The 22921-nt window shown below is 40.9% G+C and overlaps 1 protein-coding gene across 1 annotated transcript in view; it reads right to left on the bottom strand.

Moving 5' to 3' along the window:
* Positions 1-13247: 13247 nt before the first annotated feature.
* LOC147430156 (glyoxylase I 4-like) overlaps positions 13248-22921 on the bottom strand; it is a 57321-nt gene continuing 47647 nt past the window's right edge. The window contains exon 5 of the mRNA XM_086494659.1: positions 13248-13584. Within this exon, the coding sequence (XP_086350785.1) occupies positions 13472-13584 (113 nt within the window). The 3' untranslated portion in view covers positions 13248-13471. The remainder of the gene's footprint in view (positions 13585-22921) is intronic.

The following is a 22921-nucleotide window of genomic DNA, read 5'->3' as shown; positions in this document are numbered from 1 at the left end:
TTTCGGCCAGGCTTATGGAAAATTCTGAATTCAAATTCCATAAGAACATCATCCATCTTATCAGCCTGCTTTGAATAATGACTTTGTTAATCAAAAACAGAAGAGCTTGATGGTCCACATAAAAATGAAATAACTTTCCCAACAGGTAATGCCTGAACTTCGTGGCGCTAAAAACCATTCTGAGGGCTTCTCTCTCAGTAGTCGTATAGCCTTGTTCAGCCTGACTGAATCTGCGACTAGCAAAATAGACCGGCTAGTCTGTTCTGCCATCTGGCTGAGCTAATATTGCCCCCATTGCCAATCCTGAAGCATCTACATCTACGTGGAAAATAATATCCCAATTTGGCTGCCTAAGGACTGGTTTACTGGTAATGGATTTTTTCAAATTCTAGAAACTCTCCTCACACTCAGCAGTCCATTTGAACTTACTAGTCTTCTTGGTAAGCTCATAGAGTGGTACTACTTGAGAAGCAAACTTGTGTACAAATCTTCTATAGAAATTCACATAACTCAAGAAAGAACTCAACTCTGAAGCAGTTATGGGTGCTTTAGCTTGCTGGACACACTGTATTTTGTCATTGGCCATCTCTATTCCATTGCGGGAAACCACATGTCCCAGTAGTTGTCCCTTCCATACTAGAAAAACAGATTTGAATGGATTCAAACAAATCCTCTTCTCCTGACAGCGTTTAAAAACCATTTCTAGGAATAGAAGGTGTTGTTTCTCATCTGAATAGACAGTGAAGTCATCCATGAAAATGGCGAGGAACCGATGAAGAAATTCATTAAACATCTCCATCATACACCGCTGAAAAGTAGCTGGTCTCTCCTCTTGAGCTACTTTGACTGGTTCTACCTTCACTGGTTCAATGTAGGCAACCACTGACAGATCCTTTCCTTTCTTAAAATGGTGAATTCTGATGCCACAATTATTCCATAGGTGACCAAAGGCCTTGCAGTAGGTACATTGTGGACATTCAGTGGAGATATGGTCCTTGGATTTGCATGTTGAACACCACGTCTCCATCTTTCGGACTGGCTGTCTTGTGTGGCTAATTTCTACAATTTTCCTAGCCATCTCTTCCATTTTCTTGGTCCATGATCCCTTCTTTGATTTCTCCTTTGCTTGTTCATTGGAGCTGCTCTCGGAGCTACTGGACATTTCACTGGAATCAGAAGTTTCAGTAGCAGAGCTACTGCTACTGGTCCTTCGCTTCTTGTGGCTCTTCTCCTTCTTAGCCTGTTGTTCCAGCTTTAATGCCCTTTGGACCAGATCGTTGAATTTTTTTGTAGGGCCTGGTACTTCTTGTTCCCTAAGCTTCTTGCTTCTGAACCCATTCAGGAACCATGCCCTCAATCTCTTCTCAGACGGCGGTAACTGCCTGGTTAGCTCTTTTATCTTTTCCACATAGCTGCGGATTGACAAATTCCTCTGTTTGATCTTATCTAATTCACAGAGAATATCTTCGTCCCCTCTATTGTCGGAATATTCCAACCTGAAGGCCTTAAGCAATTTGTTATATGATCTCAGCTGGCATGCAGGGTGATGGTAATACCATTTCCTCGCTGCCTCCTTCAAGGTTTGTGGAAAATATTCCCCCCAATCATCTTCATCAATGTTTTTTCATTCAGCATACTGCTCGAAAGCTTGTATGTGAACATCTGGATCATCCTTTTTCCCCCCTTTGAATATTGGAAAGGAAATCTTCAGAGAAGCTGTGTAATCATTTCGATTACTACTGATCCCACCACTTCTCTTCTTGGCTTCAGAATGACGCTTGGGAGCCTTCTTGCAATTGTCAGTGTCAAGCATCCCAATCAATCTCTGTCTCTGTCTCAGTATCAGTGTCTTCTCTGCTTTGTCTGCTAGAAGTACGGTGACTTCCCTTACTGCCCTTGGTATGCTCATCTCTCTGGCGAGACTGAGAACTCTTGGCACTCTTTGCCTTCCGTGCTTCCCGTTCTGCCCATCGGGCGTCGAGAGTGACTGGAATGCTGTGAGTCCTGTGCCTCATCAGCCTGACTATGCTCCTCCTGAGCCTCAGTGTCAGTCATTTTCTCTTGCTTGGGGTCACTCTCTTCCTGACTCCTCAGGAATGGGGTCCACACGAATGGTAGATTTCCGGCCACGATTGGATTTTGGTGCCATTGCTGAAAACTTCAACTGGGAGAAGAGTCTTTCAGTCATCAACGAGCTTCAGCTCGAGCCACCGTGATTGCCAAAATGGAATTGGAGCTGATCTCTTGAGACAGCTAATTCCAGTGTTGAAAGATTTCAGCTACTAGTGTGGGAAGATTTAAGACAGCAGATTGGATAGGAATCAGAGACTAGACTGAAATGTGGATACTGAAATAAGAATCACACTGATGTACTGGAACTAAGGTTCAAATTCAGATTCAGATTCAGAAGACTGGATGAGAAGTAAGTATAACTCAAATATATACCATGATTGGGATTACAGATCAATATTATAGCGAATATGATTACAGAGAGAAAGTACAGCCGACAATACTGCCAATGATTCTCAAGTACAATTATAGTATAGCCAAAGTGCTAATCCAAGTGATAACAATTGCCAACCCGATTATAATGTAATGGGCCCTATTTATACACTTCGGGTTTACTGTAGTAATTACTATAGTAATTACTAAGTAATTCGCTGCCCATCTTCTAAGAAGACGTTCCCACATAGTGACTATCCAGCCATCTACATTGACCACCACGTCGCAATGCAAGGAGGGGTTACGTATTTTAAATCCTTCATTCTTGGCTACTATTGACCATTCGTCGCACTGCAAGAAGATTGGATTTAATAGATTCCCAGTATTTGATTGTTGTTGACCACCGCGTCGCACTACACGAAGGGGTTAGGTATTTTAAATCCTTCGTTCTTGTTTGTTGCTGACCATCTCATCGCATTTTAGGAAGATTGGATTAAATAGATTCCCCGTCTCTGGTTGTTGCTGACCACCGTGTCGCACTGTAGGGAGGGGTTATGTATCTTACATCCTTCGCTCCTAGCTGTTGCTAACCATCGCGTCGCACTGCAGGTTGATTGGATTTAATGAATTTCTTGTCTCTGACTGTTGCTGACCACCATGTCACACTACAGCGAGGGACTAGGTATTTTAAATCCTTCGTCCCTGACTGCTATACTGACTACCACGTCGCACTGCAGGGAGATTGGTTTAATAAATTCTTTGTCTCTGGCTATTGCTGACCACCGCATCGCACTACAGGGAGGGGTTATGTATTTTTAGATCTTTCGTTTTGCTGGTTTTTGTTATTGTTCATGAAATGTTCTGTTATTTTTTTATTTACAAGCATATAAGTCAAAGTTATATCTATTCTAGATCTACCTTAATTTTATTTTCTTCATGCATTTTTAGGTTTCGATCATGGTAGAGACAAAGTTAACGCGTCGGCATCGCAAAATCATTTGTGATGCTCTAATTTTATCTCTCTATGGAGCTTAAGACAGTCATTTGCGTCGGGCATTGCATCCATTTCAGGCAAAGTTCGATGATTTTGTGATTGAACTTGTGGAGCAGTGCTGGCTTAAATTGTGCAGTGCATTCCCTATTTCATTTGACCTAACTCTGCGCACTAATGGAGTCCCGAGGGATTCACTATGTTTTTTCGTATGGTACCACGTGAGTGTACAAAAGGGGTTTCTTTGGATTTTGTACATAAGCGTATACAATAGGGGTAGCCCCTCATTATTTCATACTCATACCGTATACATAAGGGAAGGGGGGGGGGGGGGAGAGGGGGAGGGGGGGGAGGTACATAAAACTACCGGGGCCACCTCAAATACAGTGGTTGTTTCAATAGAGAGAGAGAGAGAGAGAGAGAGAGAGAGAGAGAGAGAGAGAGAGAGAGAGAGAGAGATTAATTTCCACCTACTTGCCTTATTGGAAAAGGGCTTCACAAACAATGAGTGTTTTGAGTAGCATGTTGTCAGTTAATGAAGTGGTAGTGGGATTGGAAGTTATCATTGAGGAGGTAACTGAACTCACATCAGCATTAGTAGGCTTCTGTGTGTGTGTGTGTGTGTGTGTGTGTGTGTGTGTGTGTGTGTGTGTGCATCGATGAGTACTTTCATGGCGTGGTCTGCTGTTGCCAATCCTGTGCACAATGCTTACACAAAGGCAGGTCATGGCTCTTTATTCCCCAGTATACTGCACTCCGTCCATGTAACTTTTACTGAGGGGAGCAATATTTTCCCTCCTCCCTGGAGAGCTATAATCCCAAACCTTTTGCATTTCCCAACTTGGATTTTGGCACCTTTGGGTTGAATGAGAAACTTCAAGGAGCATGCCTAGTCAACAACTCAAGCAGAGGAACTAGCAAATGTCAAAGTTGTTGTCTTGCATGAAGATTTGACGAGAATCAATTTGGAGTGTGAAAATGGTGGCAAGAGATGAAAGCCACAATGAGTAAGGAAAGTTTGGTGTTGGCACTAACTAAAGTAGAAATAGCAAGAGACGAACTTCAAAAGGTCGTTAGAAGAATACAAGGAGTTTCCACTTGTTTTCTGTACAGAAAGTTGGCACCTAGGCAGTATTTTCATAGGTCGTGTGTCCTTTGACTTTTCTCGATACCTGCATTCCATTTCATCATCGGAGTTGAGCTCATTTTCAGTTGCTTTGTGTGTTTGAAAGCGTCCGAATCTTTCTTCAGTGGCATGTGTGGCTAACTTTGCTGGCTTATGCATAAGTCGTGTGTTACAAAATACAGACACTAAGTTCGTAGCTCATTTAGGACTTAATCAATTTTGTTTTTTAGTATGCACGAAAGCAAATGAAGACCAATTTCTTTCACAGCTACCACTTGAGGCGGCAAAGATAATACTCTCACATCCATATGTTGAAGTTTCACTTTTTCTCCACCATACTCTTTCCACCAAACTAATGTGCTCATCGTCTTGATAGCATCTATAAGCCAAGGATCCCCAAACATTCCGTCTCTGCTAGTATAGGGTGTCTTTTGTGTGTATGCCACCTGTCCATTCACATTGCCTAATAGTTGGACACACACTTTCTTGAAATCATTGATCACTTCATTATTTGAAGATTGATCGTGCATCTGGAACTTGGGATCTAAGACGAACCCTGCTCCATGTAAAGGAGTATGCAGCTGCTCCCATCGTCTTTTGACAAACGATATCATCATGGTTTTCTCTTTTCCTACGTAAGATGTACAGTCTTTTAACTTGCAAGAGACTTCATGCATGTACTAGTAAACCCATCCAAATATAGAGGCTTCTTTGTCCACTAATCATATCAGATGAGTGAAGGGTTCTGTGACAATAACAATTTTGACTACATTTCTCCAAAAAACAAGAAGTTTACAAGCTAGTAGAATTTGGAAGCAGCAAGTTCATACTTGGAATATTTATCAAGCCAAATGTCACATCTTCTATTTACCACTGTTTCAACAAGGATTGCTTTAACCTGTTGTAGTGTAGTGAGAACGTAATACACTCTCACAAAACCGGTTACACAAAAAAAGTATAAATTTTTTGTTGGGGACTTTGTTCTAAACAGAGCGTAAGAAAATGAACTTCACCCTTTCTTGGGGTGAAAATAACATCACACATTACATGGTAAGCCATGTTATGTAGTGAAGTTATTACAAGGGATTGTTTTCATTAAATAATGTGCATTGTTTCTCATGTGAACAACATATCTTGTTTGTGCAAATATGGTTTGCTTGAGATTTTGAACACTCAAGACATGGAGAAGTCCCATTATCGAGCAAGGGGGTGTACTTCAAAAATACTCGACATGGTGGTGGAATGGTGCAATCCAATTATTTGGAGGAGATGTTCAGGTGGTTTTTTCACACAGCAACATTTCCAAGAATTTTGAACACATGTTCTTTTATCCTGTGAGCATTTTCGCTAAAATTATGGCCGCACGTCTTACACCTCAACTTTGATGTAGTAATACACATCATTGCTTACTAAATACACTACTTACTAAACTCAAACAACACTACTTACTAAATACACATCTAAAATTAAACTCTCACACCATTTACATTACTTTATTCACTATTGTTTTCAAAAAACATAAATTTTAAACCTCTTTAAATTCTAAATACCAAAAACAGAAATCAAGTGTGGGCATTCACTCTATACCTGAATCATGATAAATAAATCGTTTAATCCATCTCAATAACTTCCAAATGTGAATAAACTCTACACAAAGCAAGATATCTTTAAAAATCTTACCTAAATTACCTCCAAGTGTGAGTGTAACTCTACACATGGCAAGCAATCATAAGTCGCTACTTATTTAAATCTCTTTTAGGTGTGAGAATACATCTACAGAAAGCAAGAGATTATTATTTAATCTACCTAAATTGCAGTATTCATCTTCATCTTCCTTGTTAGCAAGGAACTCCATTCAAAAGAGATGTAATTGCCACACTTGCAGATTAGTGCTTTCGTCAAGGATGTCGATGAGCCATAGGATACCCCATGAACCTTGCCACCGAGGGCCAAGCACTTTTGATTGAGTACTCCATAGGACTTAATTAGGAGGTGGTACAAACACCACTTGTTATAGCTATCACTAGAACTATAAAGGATGTTCCATTGTCGAAGGAATCTATCCCAAAAGTAGAGATTAGCCACTTGTCCTCGGTGTGGTGGATGAGGAGGAGTTCCTTTTTTTGCATGACCTAGGCAAAACCTTGGCTTGCGCATGGATGAGTGCTTGGGTGTGTTGTGTACCAACACCAAGTTCCCCCTTGAATCCACTCTAGATGCCCTTGAGACCAAGCTCTTGACCCTCGAAACACTATCGCACTTGTCTGCGAGGAGGTTATGACGCAGCAAAGTAATTGGATGTGGAAGAAGAAGATTTCTAGCCTTAAATGAAAATTTGTGGTTGCAAGGAAGCCTATGCCAATGCATCCCCCCCACCCCACCCCTCTGATGAGCCCAAGGTTGTGGATACGGCCAATCCATGCATTGACTTGGATACCAAGGGGAATAGGAAAGAGGAGCACAAGGAGTAGGAGGTAAAACATTGAGTTGTGTTTGCCTTCTGTTCATAGCCTAATTTTTATTTTCTACCCCGCATTTGGTTTGTGACAATATGTCAACGAAGATGGCCTTCAAATCTAAGTCCTCCCTTGCACACTACATTGGAAAACTCCCCCCGAAAATCTTGCCATTTTACACAATGGCTTCACTCCCCAAAGTCACTTCATGACATGGTTATTGAAGGCCTTAAGTAAAGTCTTCTATCTTAGCACCATTTCCCAAACCGTCCATCTCATGTTCCTAGTGCATAGATCTTTAGTATCTACAACATTTGGAACCAGTTTTCATGGCAAGGTGCTTGCTTAAATAGGGATCCACGCCCCTCTTGGATCGATCAATAGCACACTCCCTTTTTCTTGGTAACTTGCACAATGCCCATGAGAGACACCAAGAAATGGTGAAGAGAATTTTGGGCACCCCCATGAATGATGTAATTTCCCTCCATTGGAGTATTAATGAAATTTATGAATTTGTCTCTCTATTTTGTACATTAGGTTGACTTATGTTTCAAATTCTTTCAAGCATGGTAAACTATGAATTGTCATTTATTAAGTTGCACAATGTTTGTTTCACAAATAAATTCAACGGACTCTAACCAATGTCAAAGGGGGGAACACATAAATTTTGTCAATTTCCATGCTTTTTTTTACCTCCATAGGGTCAAGAAAGGAGGAAAATAAAAGGTTTTCCACAAGGGCACATAAATCATCCAAGCATAGGCCCCTGTTGTATAAAGCAGATTGGTTCATTCTATTTTGCAAATTGTGGAAGGTGAATCAGTCTGAGAAAAACTGGCAAAAGAGTGTAAACAACATTTGTGAGGCAACATGGCAAAGCTCAATGAATATATTCACTTGGAAGATATTGTGGGTAGTTATCCCAACTGGAAACAAGATTCTTCTTAGAGGAATAGGCCTTGACACTTTCTCTGGATGTAAAGTAGCTTCAAAGGATCCCTTGCATATGTTTAAAGACTTCCCTTCTTTGCAGGGTCTTCCCGCCAAAATCTGCAAGTTAGTGTAGAGGACTTGGAAGGTGCTCTTCTTTAGAATTGACTTGGTCTTGGGAGGGAGAAGGTTTCAAAAAATAATAATTATGGTATGCATACAAATTACCAAATCGTGTGACTGAAGCAAATCCAAAAGGCAAGGACCATCTAGGTCTTTGAGAGAAACTTTGTAGTAGCCCACTTCAAGAATATCACGCATAAAGGCACGGAATTTATATACACAAGGGGCTCAAGGTTGGAGTCTAATGCACAAACCAATAACTGAAAACATGCTCTAAGTTGTATCAATGGCTCTCGGGCTGATGAATTGTACACCCCCTTTCGTGAAAACGTTGTCCCCTCAAGGCACATGTAGTGCTTGAGGTTCATTGTACATTCTTTGTTGAAGTAATATATCATCTTCACTCACAATTCTAAGTATGCACTGGATTGGCCTTAGTGTCATCCGGTTTTCTTCGTGATGAGGTGATTTTTGGTTTCTTAACATTACTCTCACATGATCTCTCACAGTGTTCATCTCATGGAATTGTTTTTGGTTCTTGTTCCAATATCCAATCCCTTATGGAATACCCTTGGAATTTGGTTTGTTCTACCTCCTCAGAAGTCATCATAACAAAGTTGTCGTTAGAACAATCCCTAAACAGGTAGGTTGGTAGGTCTGCTGATTGAATAAAATTGAAGAACTTTTTTCTATATCAAATGAATATTAGACTAAGAGATTCATGAGAAGTTTTAAGATAAAAATTTAAGAAAAATTCAAAGTTTTTCTTTTAAAAATGTAATAAAAAAACCTATAACTTCTCAAAATAATCTTATTTAGGAATCATTTTTTATAGGTAATGACACTTGAAAAAGGAAAATTTTTATCCTCAAACGTGTAATTTTCATGCCTATTGTAGTTAAAAAGCCAAAAATTACAGTTTTGAAAATGTTGATTGGGAGGTAATTTTTATTCTTGCAAAGCTAATATCAAAGAATCAATGTTTTGTTAATGCAAGTCTCTAATCTAAACTTATTCTATAGATTAAAACCAAAAAATACATACTTGTTGGGATACTTTCTTACATAACTTGTATAAATCTAGCCGCATTTTAAAAAACTAAGGATACATGTGGCATTATGTAGATGCTTTGGCAGATTTCAAGATGGCCTACATATTGGAAACCATCTTCTGCTTCAAAGATGTAAGTGATCAAATAAAGTTTGCAATTTTTTGACGCATTTGAAAAACAATTAAGAAAAAAAAGCCAAAAAATCTTCAAACATTTGTATGATAGGGAAATTCAAGTTTTTTGACCTTTTTTGAGTGATTCCTTTTCATGTCCCTATGGTTATTTTTATGGTTTTTCTAGGAACTTCATCTCTCTTTGTATGTATGGCATATGATAGCTCCCATAGGTGTTGCATGTGCTAGGTCTATAGTAGACATCTAGATTCAAATTTCCCTTTTCCTTGTTGATTACAAAATATCCTTCACGTTCCAAACATTTTTATGGAGCCAACGTTTTGAATCCGTTTCAAATGTTTTAAATTACGCGTTTTGAAATGTCCAAAACTACCTAGGGTCAACCATTAGGTTCTCACACTTTACACTAAGTATATATGGTACTTGCATAGGTTGAAGCTTTGATGGGGATGTACTAGGAAATAATATTGACATGCAGTTCCTTGAATGTGGTAGAGAGGCTACGAAGAGTTTGGTTCTTGATCTAGTTTGATGAAAAATATATACACAACCAAACAAAAAAGTACTAGAAAAACCTAAACTCCTAAAACATTTATATAAAAATTCCTTGCAGCCAAGGCACTTTTAAAGTAGCACTTACTAGAAATGAAGACTTGAATTGATCATTATATATAACTTTGACATGAAAATAAAAACAAAAATAGTAGGTTATCAAGATTATTTATCACTCGATTTATGCATATCCCAGTTTTCACTCTATTACACATCCATTAGTCTTTTTATTAGCATTGTCAATGATCGAGCTGCCATTAAAAATCGCTTTACTGAAGCATATTTTCCCCTAGGTTAAGGACCCTTAATTTCAACACTTGTTTTTTGTTTTCTCTAATCATTGAAAAGAGTCGACACTCTTATTATTTTATCCTTGTTCACCATATTTCCCTCGAGGTTGAGGACCTTTAAGTTCAACACTTGTTTTTTGTTTTCTCTAATTGTTGAAAAAGTCGACGCCCTTATTATTTTATCCTTGTTCCCTGTATGTCAAAAGACTATTCATACATATGAATTTTGTGTGTTTGGTTCTAATTGATAAGATCAACTTTTTGGTGAGCTCATAGTGGAGGAAATTGGGAAATTGAGTGGTGGATAACTAGGTTCTTTCCTCATTGATATGTGTGGTAAGTTTAGAGTCTCCAACTACTGTTCAAATCACACAATGCATTTGAAGAGCATACAAGAGATATGGTGATTGATTCATGTGTTTCATTTCAGTAAGCTACTTTAGAAGTGCCTTGACTACCATGACATTTTTATATGAAGTTTTTTACGAGCTTTTTTCTTTGGTTGTCTAGACATTTTCCCATCAAACTATATCAAGGAGCAACCCCTTGTAGCCTCTCTGCTACATTTTAAGGCGCTACATGCGGATATTGAAGATGTATTCTTATAGAATATATCCCCATCAAATTTGGCTTAGCTCTTATACGATGCTTACTATTGAGAATGGTAATGACAAGCTGCAACATTTCTTTTTTTTCCGTCAAAGTGAAAGACAAGGTCTCCCTCAGCCATGTCTTAATTGCTCATCAAACATCCAAGATTTCAAAATTTTAAGAGTCAACAATAGGAGTCCCAAAGGGACAATTCCAAGATGTGACCATAGAGACAAGCAATCTTGACATTGGCATAAGTTAAACTCAATAGAAGTAGGAAATTTACAATCTACATAAGATACAATTTCGTAGAGGTTTTATTTTTATTAAATTGTTTCAAAAGTGGAATTTCATTCTAAGATTGTGGCTTGCTAGTTATAGAGAGAGAGTTGAAAGGGTATGAATCTCCATCAACCAAAATGTAATGTAGTTTGTCAAATATTAAAAGCTTAACGCATTTCAACATTGATAGATTGAGATGCGAGAGAGTAAGTATCTTTCAAAACTAGATAAGGAAATCTCATTTGAAACATCATGATGACTTTGAATATGAAGAGAGAGAGAGAGAGAGAGAGAGAGAGAGAGAGAGAGAGAGATCATGAGCATTTGAAGAATAATTGCAAGTTTCCATGGCAATGAATAGACTTGATTTTATCAACATGAAGATTTAGCATTGAAGAATGAACAATTATTTAATGTTATCCACTTAAAGCCTTCATTTCCTCATCCAAAGCTAAAATTACACAATGAAACACTCATGCCTTTGCCATTGACATGCCAATAAAGAGGGACTGGAAGGTTTTTTCCCCAAAAGAAAAGGTAAATTATTCCCTATTAAATATTCCACACTAATTAAGAAACCTGCAACATTGGATTAGAATGATCATCAAGAAGATAGGAAAATAAATCATTATCTTATAGTATATCTAAGAAGGCTAATATACACATGAATCTGTTTAACCAAACGTAGCATGGCCTTGGGTTCACTTAGAAGGCATTTCTTTCAAGTCTTTGGCCGATTATCCCACATCAAGAGGCTGGAATTCTAGGTAGCTTCCATCAAGATTGCAAGCAAATTACAAGTGCCTTTAAGAACATACTTTCTATGAAAAAGGCACTTCCAATTTTTTTCATAAAAAGAATTTTCATATTTTTGGAACAACTTTATTGATAGAGGATACTAAGAACATCATTTCCTTATGCAAAAAAGTTAGTGCAAGGCAGAGGATCAGCTAGCCAAGAATCAAAACCCAAAAAAAAATTGAAGGTTGTTTTGAGAAATAGCAACCTATCTTGAAGATTTTTGGTTTCTTATCCACCCTTCATGTACTCACCACTTGTTGTATACCTATACAAAATTTAGAACCCTTTTGTCTCTTTAGAATTGAGGCAATTGCATAAAATACATGTAAATCGATACCATTGCTGTGGTCTCAAGCCATGGCTCATATGCTATTATTATGTTATCCAACTCATTTACCTAGTTTGATGGGAAAATGTCCACACAACCAAACATATTTATTAAGAAATGTCATGTTATGGATCCTAAGTGATTATGTGGTTAGTCTATCATCGCACTGAGAGCCCCCATTACGTTGTAGCCGGGGCATCACTAAGTGAAAGTGAAAGCTTGAATCAGGCACCATATCCAACTTTTATCCAAAAAAAAAAGATAAGGATACCATGTTCAAGACAAAATTACAACTTCCAAGCTGTTGAACCAAGTGGACCACAAGATTCATGATAACAAATCAACCAACTTTCAATTTTTCAAGAGTCAACGACAAACAAGGTCTTGAAATATCCATTCGAAGATGTGATCATACAAGGTACGAACAAATCACAAACCATCAACCTTGACTTTGGCATAAGTTACACTCACTAGAAGCAAGAAATTTACAATCTACATAAAATGCAATTTTTTGGATGCTTTATTTTTATTATATAATTTGAAGTTAAGTGGAATTTCATTCCACTATGGTGGCTTGCTGGTTATAGTTTGTCGAATATTAAAGCTTGAGATTTTGCCATTGGCAATGCCAATAAAGACGGATTGGAAAGTCAAGGAAAGGGAAAGTTTTCGTTGTCAAAGAGTCCACACTAATTAAAAAACTTTCAGCATTGGATTAGGATCATCATGAAGAAGATAGGACACCACAAAAATCTTACAACATACCTAAGAAGGCTAATGTACATATGAATATGTTTTACCAAACGTAGCATGGCCCTAAGTTCAAGTAGAAAGGCATTTTTTTCAAGGCATTGGCCTAATCTGCCTCCTTGAAATGCATTCCACATCAAGAGGCTAGAATTTTAGGTAGCTTCCATTAGAATTACACGCAAATATCCACGAAAGTGGACCACAAGATTCGTGATAAAAAATCAACCACCTTCCAATTTTTCAAGAGTCAACGACAAATGGGGCCACGAAATATACAGGGAAGTAGAAACAAATCACAAACCATCAATCTTGACTCTGCCATAAGTTACTCTCTCCAAAAGCAGGAAATTTACAATCTACATAAAATAAATTTTGTATTAAAAAGATTAGAGGGATTGGAAAGCTCAAAGAAAAGGAAATTTTTCCCCTGTTAAGAGTCCATACCAAATTAAAATAAACTTGCAACAGTGGATTAGAATGAGCATGAAGAAGATAATACACTGAAGATTTTTCTTATCATGGATTATATCTTTGAAGGCTATTATACACATGGATATTTTTTTAGGAATTAGCATGGCCCTGGGTTCATGTAGAAAGGCATTACTTTGAAGGCTTTGGCCTAATCTAGCTGCCTGTAGAGGGTCCCACATCAAGAGGTTGGAACTCCAGGCAGTTTCCATCAGGATCGCGGGCGAATACCTGTGGCTTTAAGGACTCACTTTCTGTGAAAAAGGCACCTGAAATCATTTTTTTTTTTTAAAGTTACAACTCCTGATTTTAAATTCGGAACAACTTGATAGAGGATACTAAGAACATCATTGTGCTCAGAACAAGCTCTTCCTTATGCAAAAAAGTAGGTGCAAGCCAAGAATCAAAACAAGAGAAGTTAAAGCTTTCATGTTAGGTTCAGCGCGGACACATCAACTTAGCCTGAAACAAAAAATTGTTCTTATCTGCCTATATGTGCTCACCACTAGGTACCTGGAAAAAACTTAGTAACCTTTTCAACTCTTCAGATTTGAGGAATTTGCATGATTTGACAGAACTGCATGTAAAATTGATAGGACTTGTTCTAGCCTCAACCAATAGCTTATATGGCATTACATTATCCAGATTCCAAATGCTAAGTATAGTGAGGCAATGATGCCATCTCCTCTGAGATTTGAATAAGGAAAGCCTATACTATAATTTCTTTGGGCACAGACTCCCCTTCCACGCATTAGCCACGTGGCATGGTCGGTGGGGTAGGGCCGAATATCATTTAGCAACCGGAATGCCAATTGGACTTATAATGTTTGTTCCCACATTGTGGACATGTTAACATCCACAATGAAATGCTGGAATATCACAAGCTATATGACACATGCTAGGTGTCTCAAATTGGTGCGTGGCAGAGCCACCCGGACATACAAACACACATGCCTGCTGATGTGGCAGCAGCGTACGGACGCTGGAAAAAGTGCCGACAGGCTGACTGTACAGATCTCCGCAAAACTCGCTGACTATACGGAATTCCGTGATTTCTGCTGGCTGGTTTTTACTGGCAGACAGTGTTCAGGAAACATGTGTCTCAGCTTAATATCGTGCCGTTTTCAATTTCCAAAATGCCGGTTGAGCGCAAGGGAAAAAGGAGACATTCCGCCTCAAAATAGAGGAAAATAGTGTAAAAACCTAAAAACGTAACCAATTCTTTTAAAATTTCCTCTTGGCAAATTCAAGGAAAGGAATTTTGTATGTTTGGAAAAATGATTTTTGCCGAACACTGCTGGCAGATTTTTACTGGCAGTAGCCGCAGAGCCCCAAAAGCAATCGTCTCAAGAAAACTGCCAGTAAAAACCAGCCAGCGGAAATCGTGGAATTCCGTACAGTCAGCGCGTTTTGCGGAGATCCGTACAGTCAGCCTGTCGGCGCTTTTTCCGGCGTCCGTACGCTGCTGCCACATCAGCAGGCATGTGTGTTTGTATGTCCGGGTGGCTCTGCCACATCACCAATTTGTGACACTAGGTATATCACAAAAGGAGTGAATTAAGTCCATGCAAACATCAAAATCAAACAAATTTGGTAGGTAGCTGGTATATCTTCACCCTTCAAGTTTTCAGCCCAAGAGTCCTTCAGACGTATACAAGGCATCGAAGGCCTTATGCATTAGGGTAGTGGAGGCATGTGGCACGCCATTTTGGTGAAAGAGGAAGAAATATATATGGATTCACCTGGCCATGCAATCAAAGCACTGATTTGTTTTGTAGAAGCTAGTTGCTCAAGGACAAGACAGATCATCCCACGGCCAAAAAAGTGAGGAACATAAATTACATTCCTTGTCCCGTTTCTTGACAAGAAACAATAGGAAACCTCTTACGAGATGGCTAAGGAGGTCTGGCGAGTTTTAACCATTACAATATGTGACATTTCAAACGTCCTTGACCATTTGAGAACCCCCGCCCTAAAAAGAAAAGAAAGCATGCGTGCACACTTTTTTTTTCTCTTTGGTAAGTTACTTTTGAGTCACTAGTGGAAGCCTCAAAATGAGGAAAACCCACAGAGTATATCATATACAAGAAATGCATAGCAAACAAAGGTGAAACCGGTCCCAAAACAAAAACACACACACTTTTTTTTTCTTTGGTAAATTACTTTTGAATCACTAGTGGGAAACCTCAAAATGAGGAAAACCCACAGAGTATATCATATACAAGAAATGCATAGCAAACAAAGGTGAAACCGGAGCGTAGGGCAATAGACTTTAGCTTTCACCCAATCTTTACACTGTTTAAACCTTCCGACACAGAGAAACTTCACAGATAAACCTCTGATTGGAATTTGACACTTCAAACAAAAACATGGCTTGGTAGCTAGAGTGCTTCCAAGCAGACAGAGACACCCTGTAGGCCCCAAAGACTCGCGCCCCTTTTAGTATTTCTTTATTCTTATTAAACTTGGGAGAAAACTTGCAAATTCCTACAATTACCGGGCTAAAAATGACCTACTCTAGCTCGATTTCGGTAGCACAACCACAGTAGGAGGCTTCAAAGACGAAATCTCCGTGCAAAAGGTGACTTTCCCGACGCATTCGAGCACTTTCCCAAACCTGGCAAGAATCTGCAGCACGTTGTTTTCTACCCCAAAAATGCACCATATCACCTCGTGATCCCCTAGCGTCCCCGAAGCTCCTGGCGATATTATGGATCAATTAGGTTTCAAAACCCTAAACCTGCCAAAATACACAGCAGGCTATAATTTACTGTTCCGTGCTCCGTTTCGCATGCCGGTCGCATCCATAGCAAGCCCTCGAGCTCCTGCACCTGTTGGGCTACTTGCCCTTTGAATTGAGCGAGATTTCTTGCGTGAAATTTCTCCGAGTTCACCTTTCCCTGCGGGGGATTAGCCAATTAGCTAATCCAGTACCTATGCAAGAGGCTCTTGCCTCGCCAATCGCACATGAACCCACACACAACTATACGTACACATGAAAAGCCCTCGAGCAGGGCATCACGTTTCTGTATTCAAAGGGGGGGAGAGGTGCACGAGAGCGGAATCATCATGGTACATAAGACAAGGGAGAAGGCAAGCTTTCCATTAGAGTTGTAAGACCTGCACCCAATACTCACAAACACTTTAGGCACTTAATGAAGGAGAAGCAGGCCTCCTCTCAATTTTGTGCGCCTCCAGCTGATGTGGCAACTCTGGTACCGCCAAGTGTCCAGTTTGCCTCCTTTTGAGTCAATTTCCTAGTATCCACCAACTTATAAGTGTCGTATGGGGCCTAAATGACTTTGAACTGAGCCTAGACATACTTTCACTGCTCGGATTTCAGAGCCGACTAGCCCAACCAACTCGTGGCGACCGGTGAAACTCTCGGTCGTCGGCCATTTCACATTGGCCATACAATGTCCAACCATTTGTGACTTCAAAAAGAGGGTCCCAAGAATTAATTAAAGTCGTGACATCCAGACTAGACAACAATGGAACCATGAAACTGGCCCGCAGGGCAGTAGACTTTAGCTTTCACCCAATCTTTACACAGTTTAGACCTTACGACACAGAGAAACTTCACGGATAAACATGTGATTGGAATTTAACACTTCAACAAAAACACGGCTTGGCAGCTAGAGTGCTTCCAAGCAAACAGCGACACCCTGTAGGCCCCAAAGATTGGCGCCCCTTTCGGTATTTCTTTATTCTTATTAAACTTGGGAGAAAACATGCAAATTCCTACGAGCTGTCCCGCTTTTAACGGGCTGAAAATGACCTACTCTAGCCCGATTTCGACAGCATAACCGCAGTAGGAGGCTTCATAGACAAAATCCCCGTGAAAAAGGCGACTTTCCTGGCACATTCGAACACTTTCCCAAACCTGGCGAGAATCTGCAGCACACTGAATTCTCTGTTTTCTACCCCAAAAATGCACCAGATCACCTCACCATCCCCTAGCGTCCCCGAAGCTCCGGGGGTATTAGGGATCAATTAGGGTCAGAACCCTAAACCTGCAAAAGTACACAACAAGCTATAATTTACTATTTCAGGCTCCATTTCACGTGTCGATCGCATCCATAGCAAGCCCTCGACCTCCGGACCTGTAAAGCTACTTGCCCTTTGAATTGAACAAGATTTCTCGCGTGAAATCTCTCCGAGTTCACCTGTGCCTGCAGGGGATTATTAGCAATTAGCTAATCCAGTACCTGTGCAAGAGGCTCTTGCCTCGGCAATCGCACATGAACCCACACAACTGTACATACAAATGAAAAGCCCTCGAGCGGGGCATCACGTTTCTGTATTCAAAGGGGGAGAGAGGTGCAGTGGTGCACAAGAGCGGAATCATCACGCTACATAAGACAAGGGAGAAGGCAAGCTTTCCATTAAAGTTGTAAGACCTGCACCCACTACTCACACACACTATAGGCACTTAATGAAGTAATAGCAGCTCTCCTCTCTCAATTTTGGGCACCCCCAGCTGATGTGGCTTGCAGGAGAGCTCTGGTGTCGCCAAGTGTCCAGTTTGCCTCTTTTGAGTTAAATTCCTAGAGACCTCTGGTGCCGCCACGTGTCCAGTTTGCCTCTTTTGAGTTAAATTCCTAGTACTCACCAACTTACAAGTGTCGCGTGGGGCCTAAATGAGTTTAAACTGAGCCTAGACATACTTTACTAGTCAGATTTCAATGAAACCAGTGTGACATGGGTTTCGTGCGTTTCGAGGTTTCGAGGTTTTTGAAACGTTTTGTTTCAGAGCTCAAAGAAAGCGAAACACAGGTTTCGTTTTACATGTATGTACCTATGATTATACATTGAATATACATACAAATTTTACCCGTCAAAACATGTGAAATACCAAAATCTATATGTGAGACTTGAGTCACGAGTGAACAAGGTATTGATATTTTGAGGCGGCCTTTGTACATGGCTTAAAAAATCCCCAAACACGTGGTTTGAGGTCAATTGGTCAAGAGGGGGACCCAAAAAAAAATCAACTCGTTTTGCCGTTTTGGAGAAACACCAAAACGCGTTTTTCGTCAACATGGTGCCAATTGGTCCGACCAACTCCTGACAACCTGACCTTCACTACTACCGGTGAAACTCTTGGCCGTCCGCCGTTTCACATTGGCCATACAATGTCCGGCCATTTGTGACTTCAAAAAGAGGGTTTCAAAAATTAAACAAAAATCAAGGGAAGGAAACCAATAACTAAGGTTAGAGGTTGCCACAACCTCGTGACATCTGGACTAGCCAAAACACATCTGAGAAGACGGCATCCAATGATGGGTCAATCTTGTGTAGAGAAGACGATCATAAAGAGACTGATGCAAAGATTGTTTAAAAAGCAAAAAGGTTTGAATCGGTGACTCACCGAAAGCAAACCGATTTCTCAATTGCAAATCGTCCACATGGCCCACTCCCGGAGCCGATCCAAAAAAGATATATACTAACTGAAAGCAAGAGTGAGAATGCCAAACAGCCAAAAATGTTTCCCAAAAGACACAGAAGGGAAACGAGCTCAAAGAAGCCTTGCTATATGATCCAGCATATTGTGAGGTGTGGTACAATTCCATAATAGGTGAGGAACCGTTTCAATAAACATACCACTAATGCCTTGCTAAAAAAGACCCAACTAGAGGAACTACAAGTAGGCAACACCCATCTTACTCTTCCATATGATCTTGAGTCGTTTTCTCCACCAAGACAAAGGCTTATGCATTTTTCAAATGCTACTTGCATAATCATGAATCCATGGTCCAAGAAGTAGGAAACTGTAAACCGAATGCACAGAAAGCTAAGGTTGTAACGACAGGCCCCCACGTGCCAACTAAAAAGAACAGACTGGAGTAAACTTTTAGCACTTCAAACAATTGAATAGAGAGAGAGAGAGAGAGAGAGAGAGAGAGAGAGAATCCGTGCGAGACACAGTGGCAGAATTCCACTCCCAGACTTTGAGAGTGCGCGTGTGCGGAAGAGAGAGAGAGAGAGAGAGAGAGAGAGAGTGTGTCACAAACTCGTGACGTGGCTGCCCATGTGTGCACACAAACTGGCATGGACAAGCCCAATGAATGCAGACAGGCTGGAATGATGATGTGGCTACCTTGTACACACATACCTAAACCTAGGCATGGACAGTCCTGCGAAACCCTGTTGAAACACTGACGTGGCGCTGCCGAACGGTCACCGGGTTTCACGGCGGAAAAGGCGGCGCATTTCGCAGACAGCCAGCCATGTCGCAACACGGCAGCTTTTAGGCCAGTTTTAGGCTACGCAAAAGCAGAAAGAGAGAGAGCTTTTAAAAGCCTTGCTTTATTTTGCCTATCAAAGGGGCTTGAGAGGGAGAAATAAAAAGGATAGCTTTATGTTTTTGGGACAGCTTTTAATTTTCAGCTTTTGGGGCTCTGCTTTTTGCATCCCTTGTAAACCTTTAAATAAGTGGGCAAGCCTCCCACTTCTCAGAGCATCTGGACGCAGAGTCTGAGAGTGAGAGCCTCCCACTCGCTTGTACGTTTGCAACAGATTAATACAAAAAGAAATACAGAAAGGGGCGCCATTCTTTGGGGCCAATATCTCTAGGCACAGAACTCCATCGGGCCAGTGTCGAATCAATTGTGAACTGTGAACTGTTTTGAAGTGAATTCTTGTGGTGTCGCGGTAGAATCTCGACTTGGAGTGTCCAAGTCTGTTACAGTGGAATCAGAGCACGGCCGATTTCTCTTCTACCAGGAAATCCGATCCCTTTTTACGCGGCACTTATGGCTTCAGACAGAGATCAGTCGACTTCCTCTGCATCTGGAGATGCGGGAAGAGATCACAACGAAGATTCACGCGAGGAGTACGGCCCGCCTCAGCCTACTCAAGCGGAGATCGAAGAGATGGAGCATTGACGATTGATCGGCGATGCAACAAAGATGATGCTAAATTTTGCGAAGGACCCGAAATTTGCAAAAATTATGAGCCAGACATCCTTCCACGAGGTGCATTTACAGTGGCGGCAAACCACAAAACCACCCCTCAAACCGGCACTGAAGAAACCTCCTACTCCAAGGATGTATACAGAGCAAGAATAAGAAGAGGTGGTTGATCCACGAATTGCTCAGCTTTTTGACGCGCAAAACAAAGCTAAAAAGCACGACAAAAGGCAGAAGAAAGGCGCTAACTTCCCGGGTTATTTGGGTCGTCAGTCTACGTTTGAGTCGGCAAGAAAACAAAAGAAGCGTGTTCGATTTGAAGGAGTACCCAGTTCTTCTTCTTCTTCTTTTGACAGTTCTTCTAGCTCTTCTGACTCAAGCGAAGAAGACAGAAAGGCAAAAAGCGAAGCAAAAAGCAAAGCTTCGGAAAGGGCAAGAAAAAGGCAAAGAAGCCTAAATCTTGCCCCGTGGTTGACGGTTCTACCGAGGACTCGTCTTCATATAGTTCGGACTCTAATGACAACAGCTTTTATGCAAAGAAGAAGAATTTTTATAAAGCCAACAAGTATGACTTTCTGGAAGATAAAAGCAAGAAAATCTGAGAGTTTAAGAAAGGTGGACAGTCAATTAAATTTGACACGTTTTCTGGTTATAGAGATGCTTCGAAGGCTTTGTCTTTCATACAGCAATTTGACATAGATTTCTCACGAGGGCGTTACTCAGAGCACTCCAAGATTCGGAGGGCTGCCTCTTACTTGAAGGGAAATGCTCGAACTTGGTGGTCCACGCTTCTATTAAACAAGACAGTGCGAGTTAAATGGCTGAAATTCAAAAGGTTTTTTATTTCTTCTTGGCTAACTCAAGAGTATGAACGCGACATATGAACTGCTTGGAACCAATGGACGCTTATTGCGAGAGATTCTGGAGCTCTTTTCTACCCGCCTCTTCATTTAAGAAGATCTCGTTCAAAGAACAGATTGAGCGGTTTACCTTGGGTCTTCCTACAGAGATCCGAGATCACTGCTTAGAACAAAAGTCAGCTTCAATTCAGGACCCACATATGAAATCGTGACACAAAGGACCGAACAAACTTCGAAAAATGAAAGTAGAACGAGGAAGAGCACCCCAGAAACGAAAGAAAAGGATGCACGACCCCAGCTCACTCGTCGAGAGAGGATCAGCTATATCAAAGAGGGGAAGTGTTTTGAATGCGGGGAAACTGGTCATATCTCTGCGAAGTGCCCTAACAAGGCACCAAATGAACAGGATGAAGAAAGGCCAGAACGTTCCAAAGCAGTTGAGGGACGTGGCAGAAAAGGCAGATAAAAAGCAGAACTAGTACCACATTGCATGGGGCCCGAACCGAATCAAATGAATGAAAGTACAATCTTTGCCGCTTTTAGGGCAAAGTGAAGGATCAGGAAGCCCTCTTTTTTCTTTGATGAAGTAGCCAAGGCCAACTTCTTTTCACTTGGATTGGCGGCTCGATTTGGAATTATGCCCGACAGGCTGAGGCCACAGGCAAAGGTAGTTCGAGTGACACCCGCACGGGATGTTGCCATTACATCGATCATTGGCAAACTTCGTTTGCAATGACAAGGGTGTTTAGGGCACAAGGATTTCTACGAACTTTCCTTGGGAGATTGTGACGTCCTACTCGAAATCCCTTGGTACCACAAGAACAACGCCGCGGTTGACTACCGGGCTGAGAAAGCGACTTTGACAAAAGAAGCGCTCAGAGATTGTACTTGATAAACTTCAATTTCTTTACTCATTTTTTTTGAGAGAGAACTGAACGATGAATGAAGGTCGAATATGTTTTGACCTGAACAAAGAACGCCAAGATTTTTCTCCACACTCATGCCGATTGCTTTTCAAAGGGCCTACCAGGCGAGTTGCCACCAGCTCGTCCTAAGGATCATACCATTGATCTGATACTTGGAATCACACCACCGAACCGGCCACCCCTTACCGTGTGAGCCGAGCCCAGAGATACACTTGTTCGGGACACATTGTTTCAACAGCACGAGGGCAAATGGACCCGGCCAAGATAGAGATTATCCGTGATTGGCCCGATTTGAAGAATCCCCATGGGGTTGAAAGCTTCTTGGGCTTACATTCTTACTATCGGCGGTTCATCAGAAAGTTTGCAAAGGTTGTTTACCCCTTTGCATTTGTCGACATAGAAAGGAGTCCTTTTCTCGTGGGGATCCACCAAAGTGACTGTCTTTTAGGAATTGAAACAAAATTTGACTACAGGACCAGTTTTTGACTTTGCCGGATTTGCAGAAGTCGTTTGAAGTATATTGTGATACTTGTGGTCGTAGTCTGGATGCGGTCTTAATGCAAGAAGGCCAATGTCATTGCCTATGAGAGCTAATTGTTTTCAAGGCCGGAATTGACAGTACAGATATGTGAGAAAGAGCTTTTGGCGGCTATCCATGCTCTTACTCATTGGCGACATTACCTCCTGGGAGCCGATTTTACGGTTTTCACAGATGATGGAAATTTACGCTATTTCTTGTCATAGGAGCAGCTATCGGAAAAGCAGATGCGGTGGGCAAACATCTTGTCACAGTTTTACTTCCGGATTGTCCATGCATAGGGACAGAAGAATTTGGTGGCAGATGCTTTGTCTCAGAAGCCGTTGGTTCTGGCTATTTCCGCGATACATTATAGGAGCTTCGCGGATATG

Source organism: Adiantum capillus-veneris, chromosome 22, assembly GCF_014529385.1.
Source record: "Adiantum capillus-veneris isolate H3 chromosome 22, ASM1452938v2, whole genome shotgun sequence".
Taxonomy (NCBI): domain Eukaryota; kingdom Viridiplantae; phylum Streptophyta; class Polypodiopsida; order Polypodiales; family Pteridaceae; genus Adiantum; species Adiantum capillus-veneris.
This window is presented reverse-complemented; position numbering and strand designations above follow the sequence as displayed.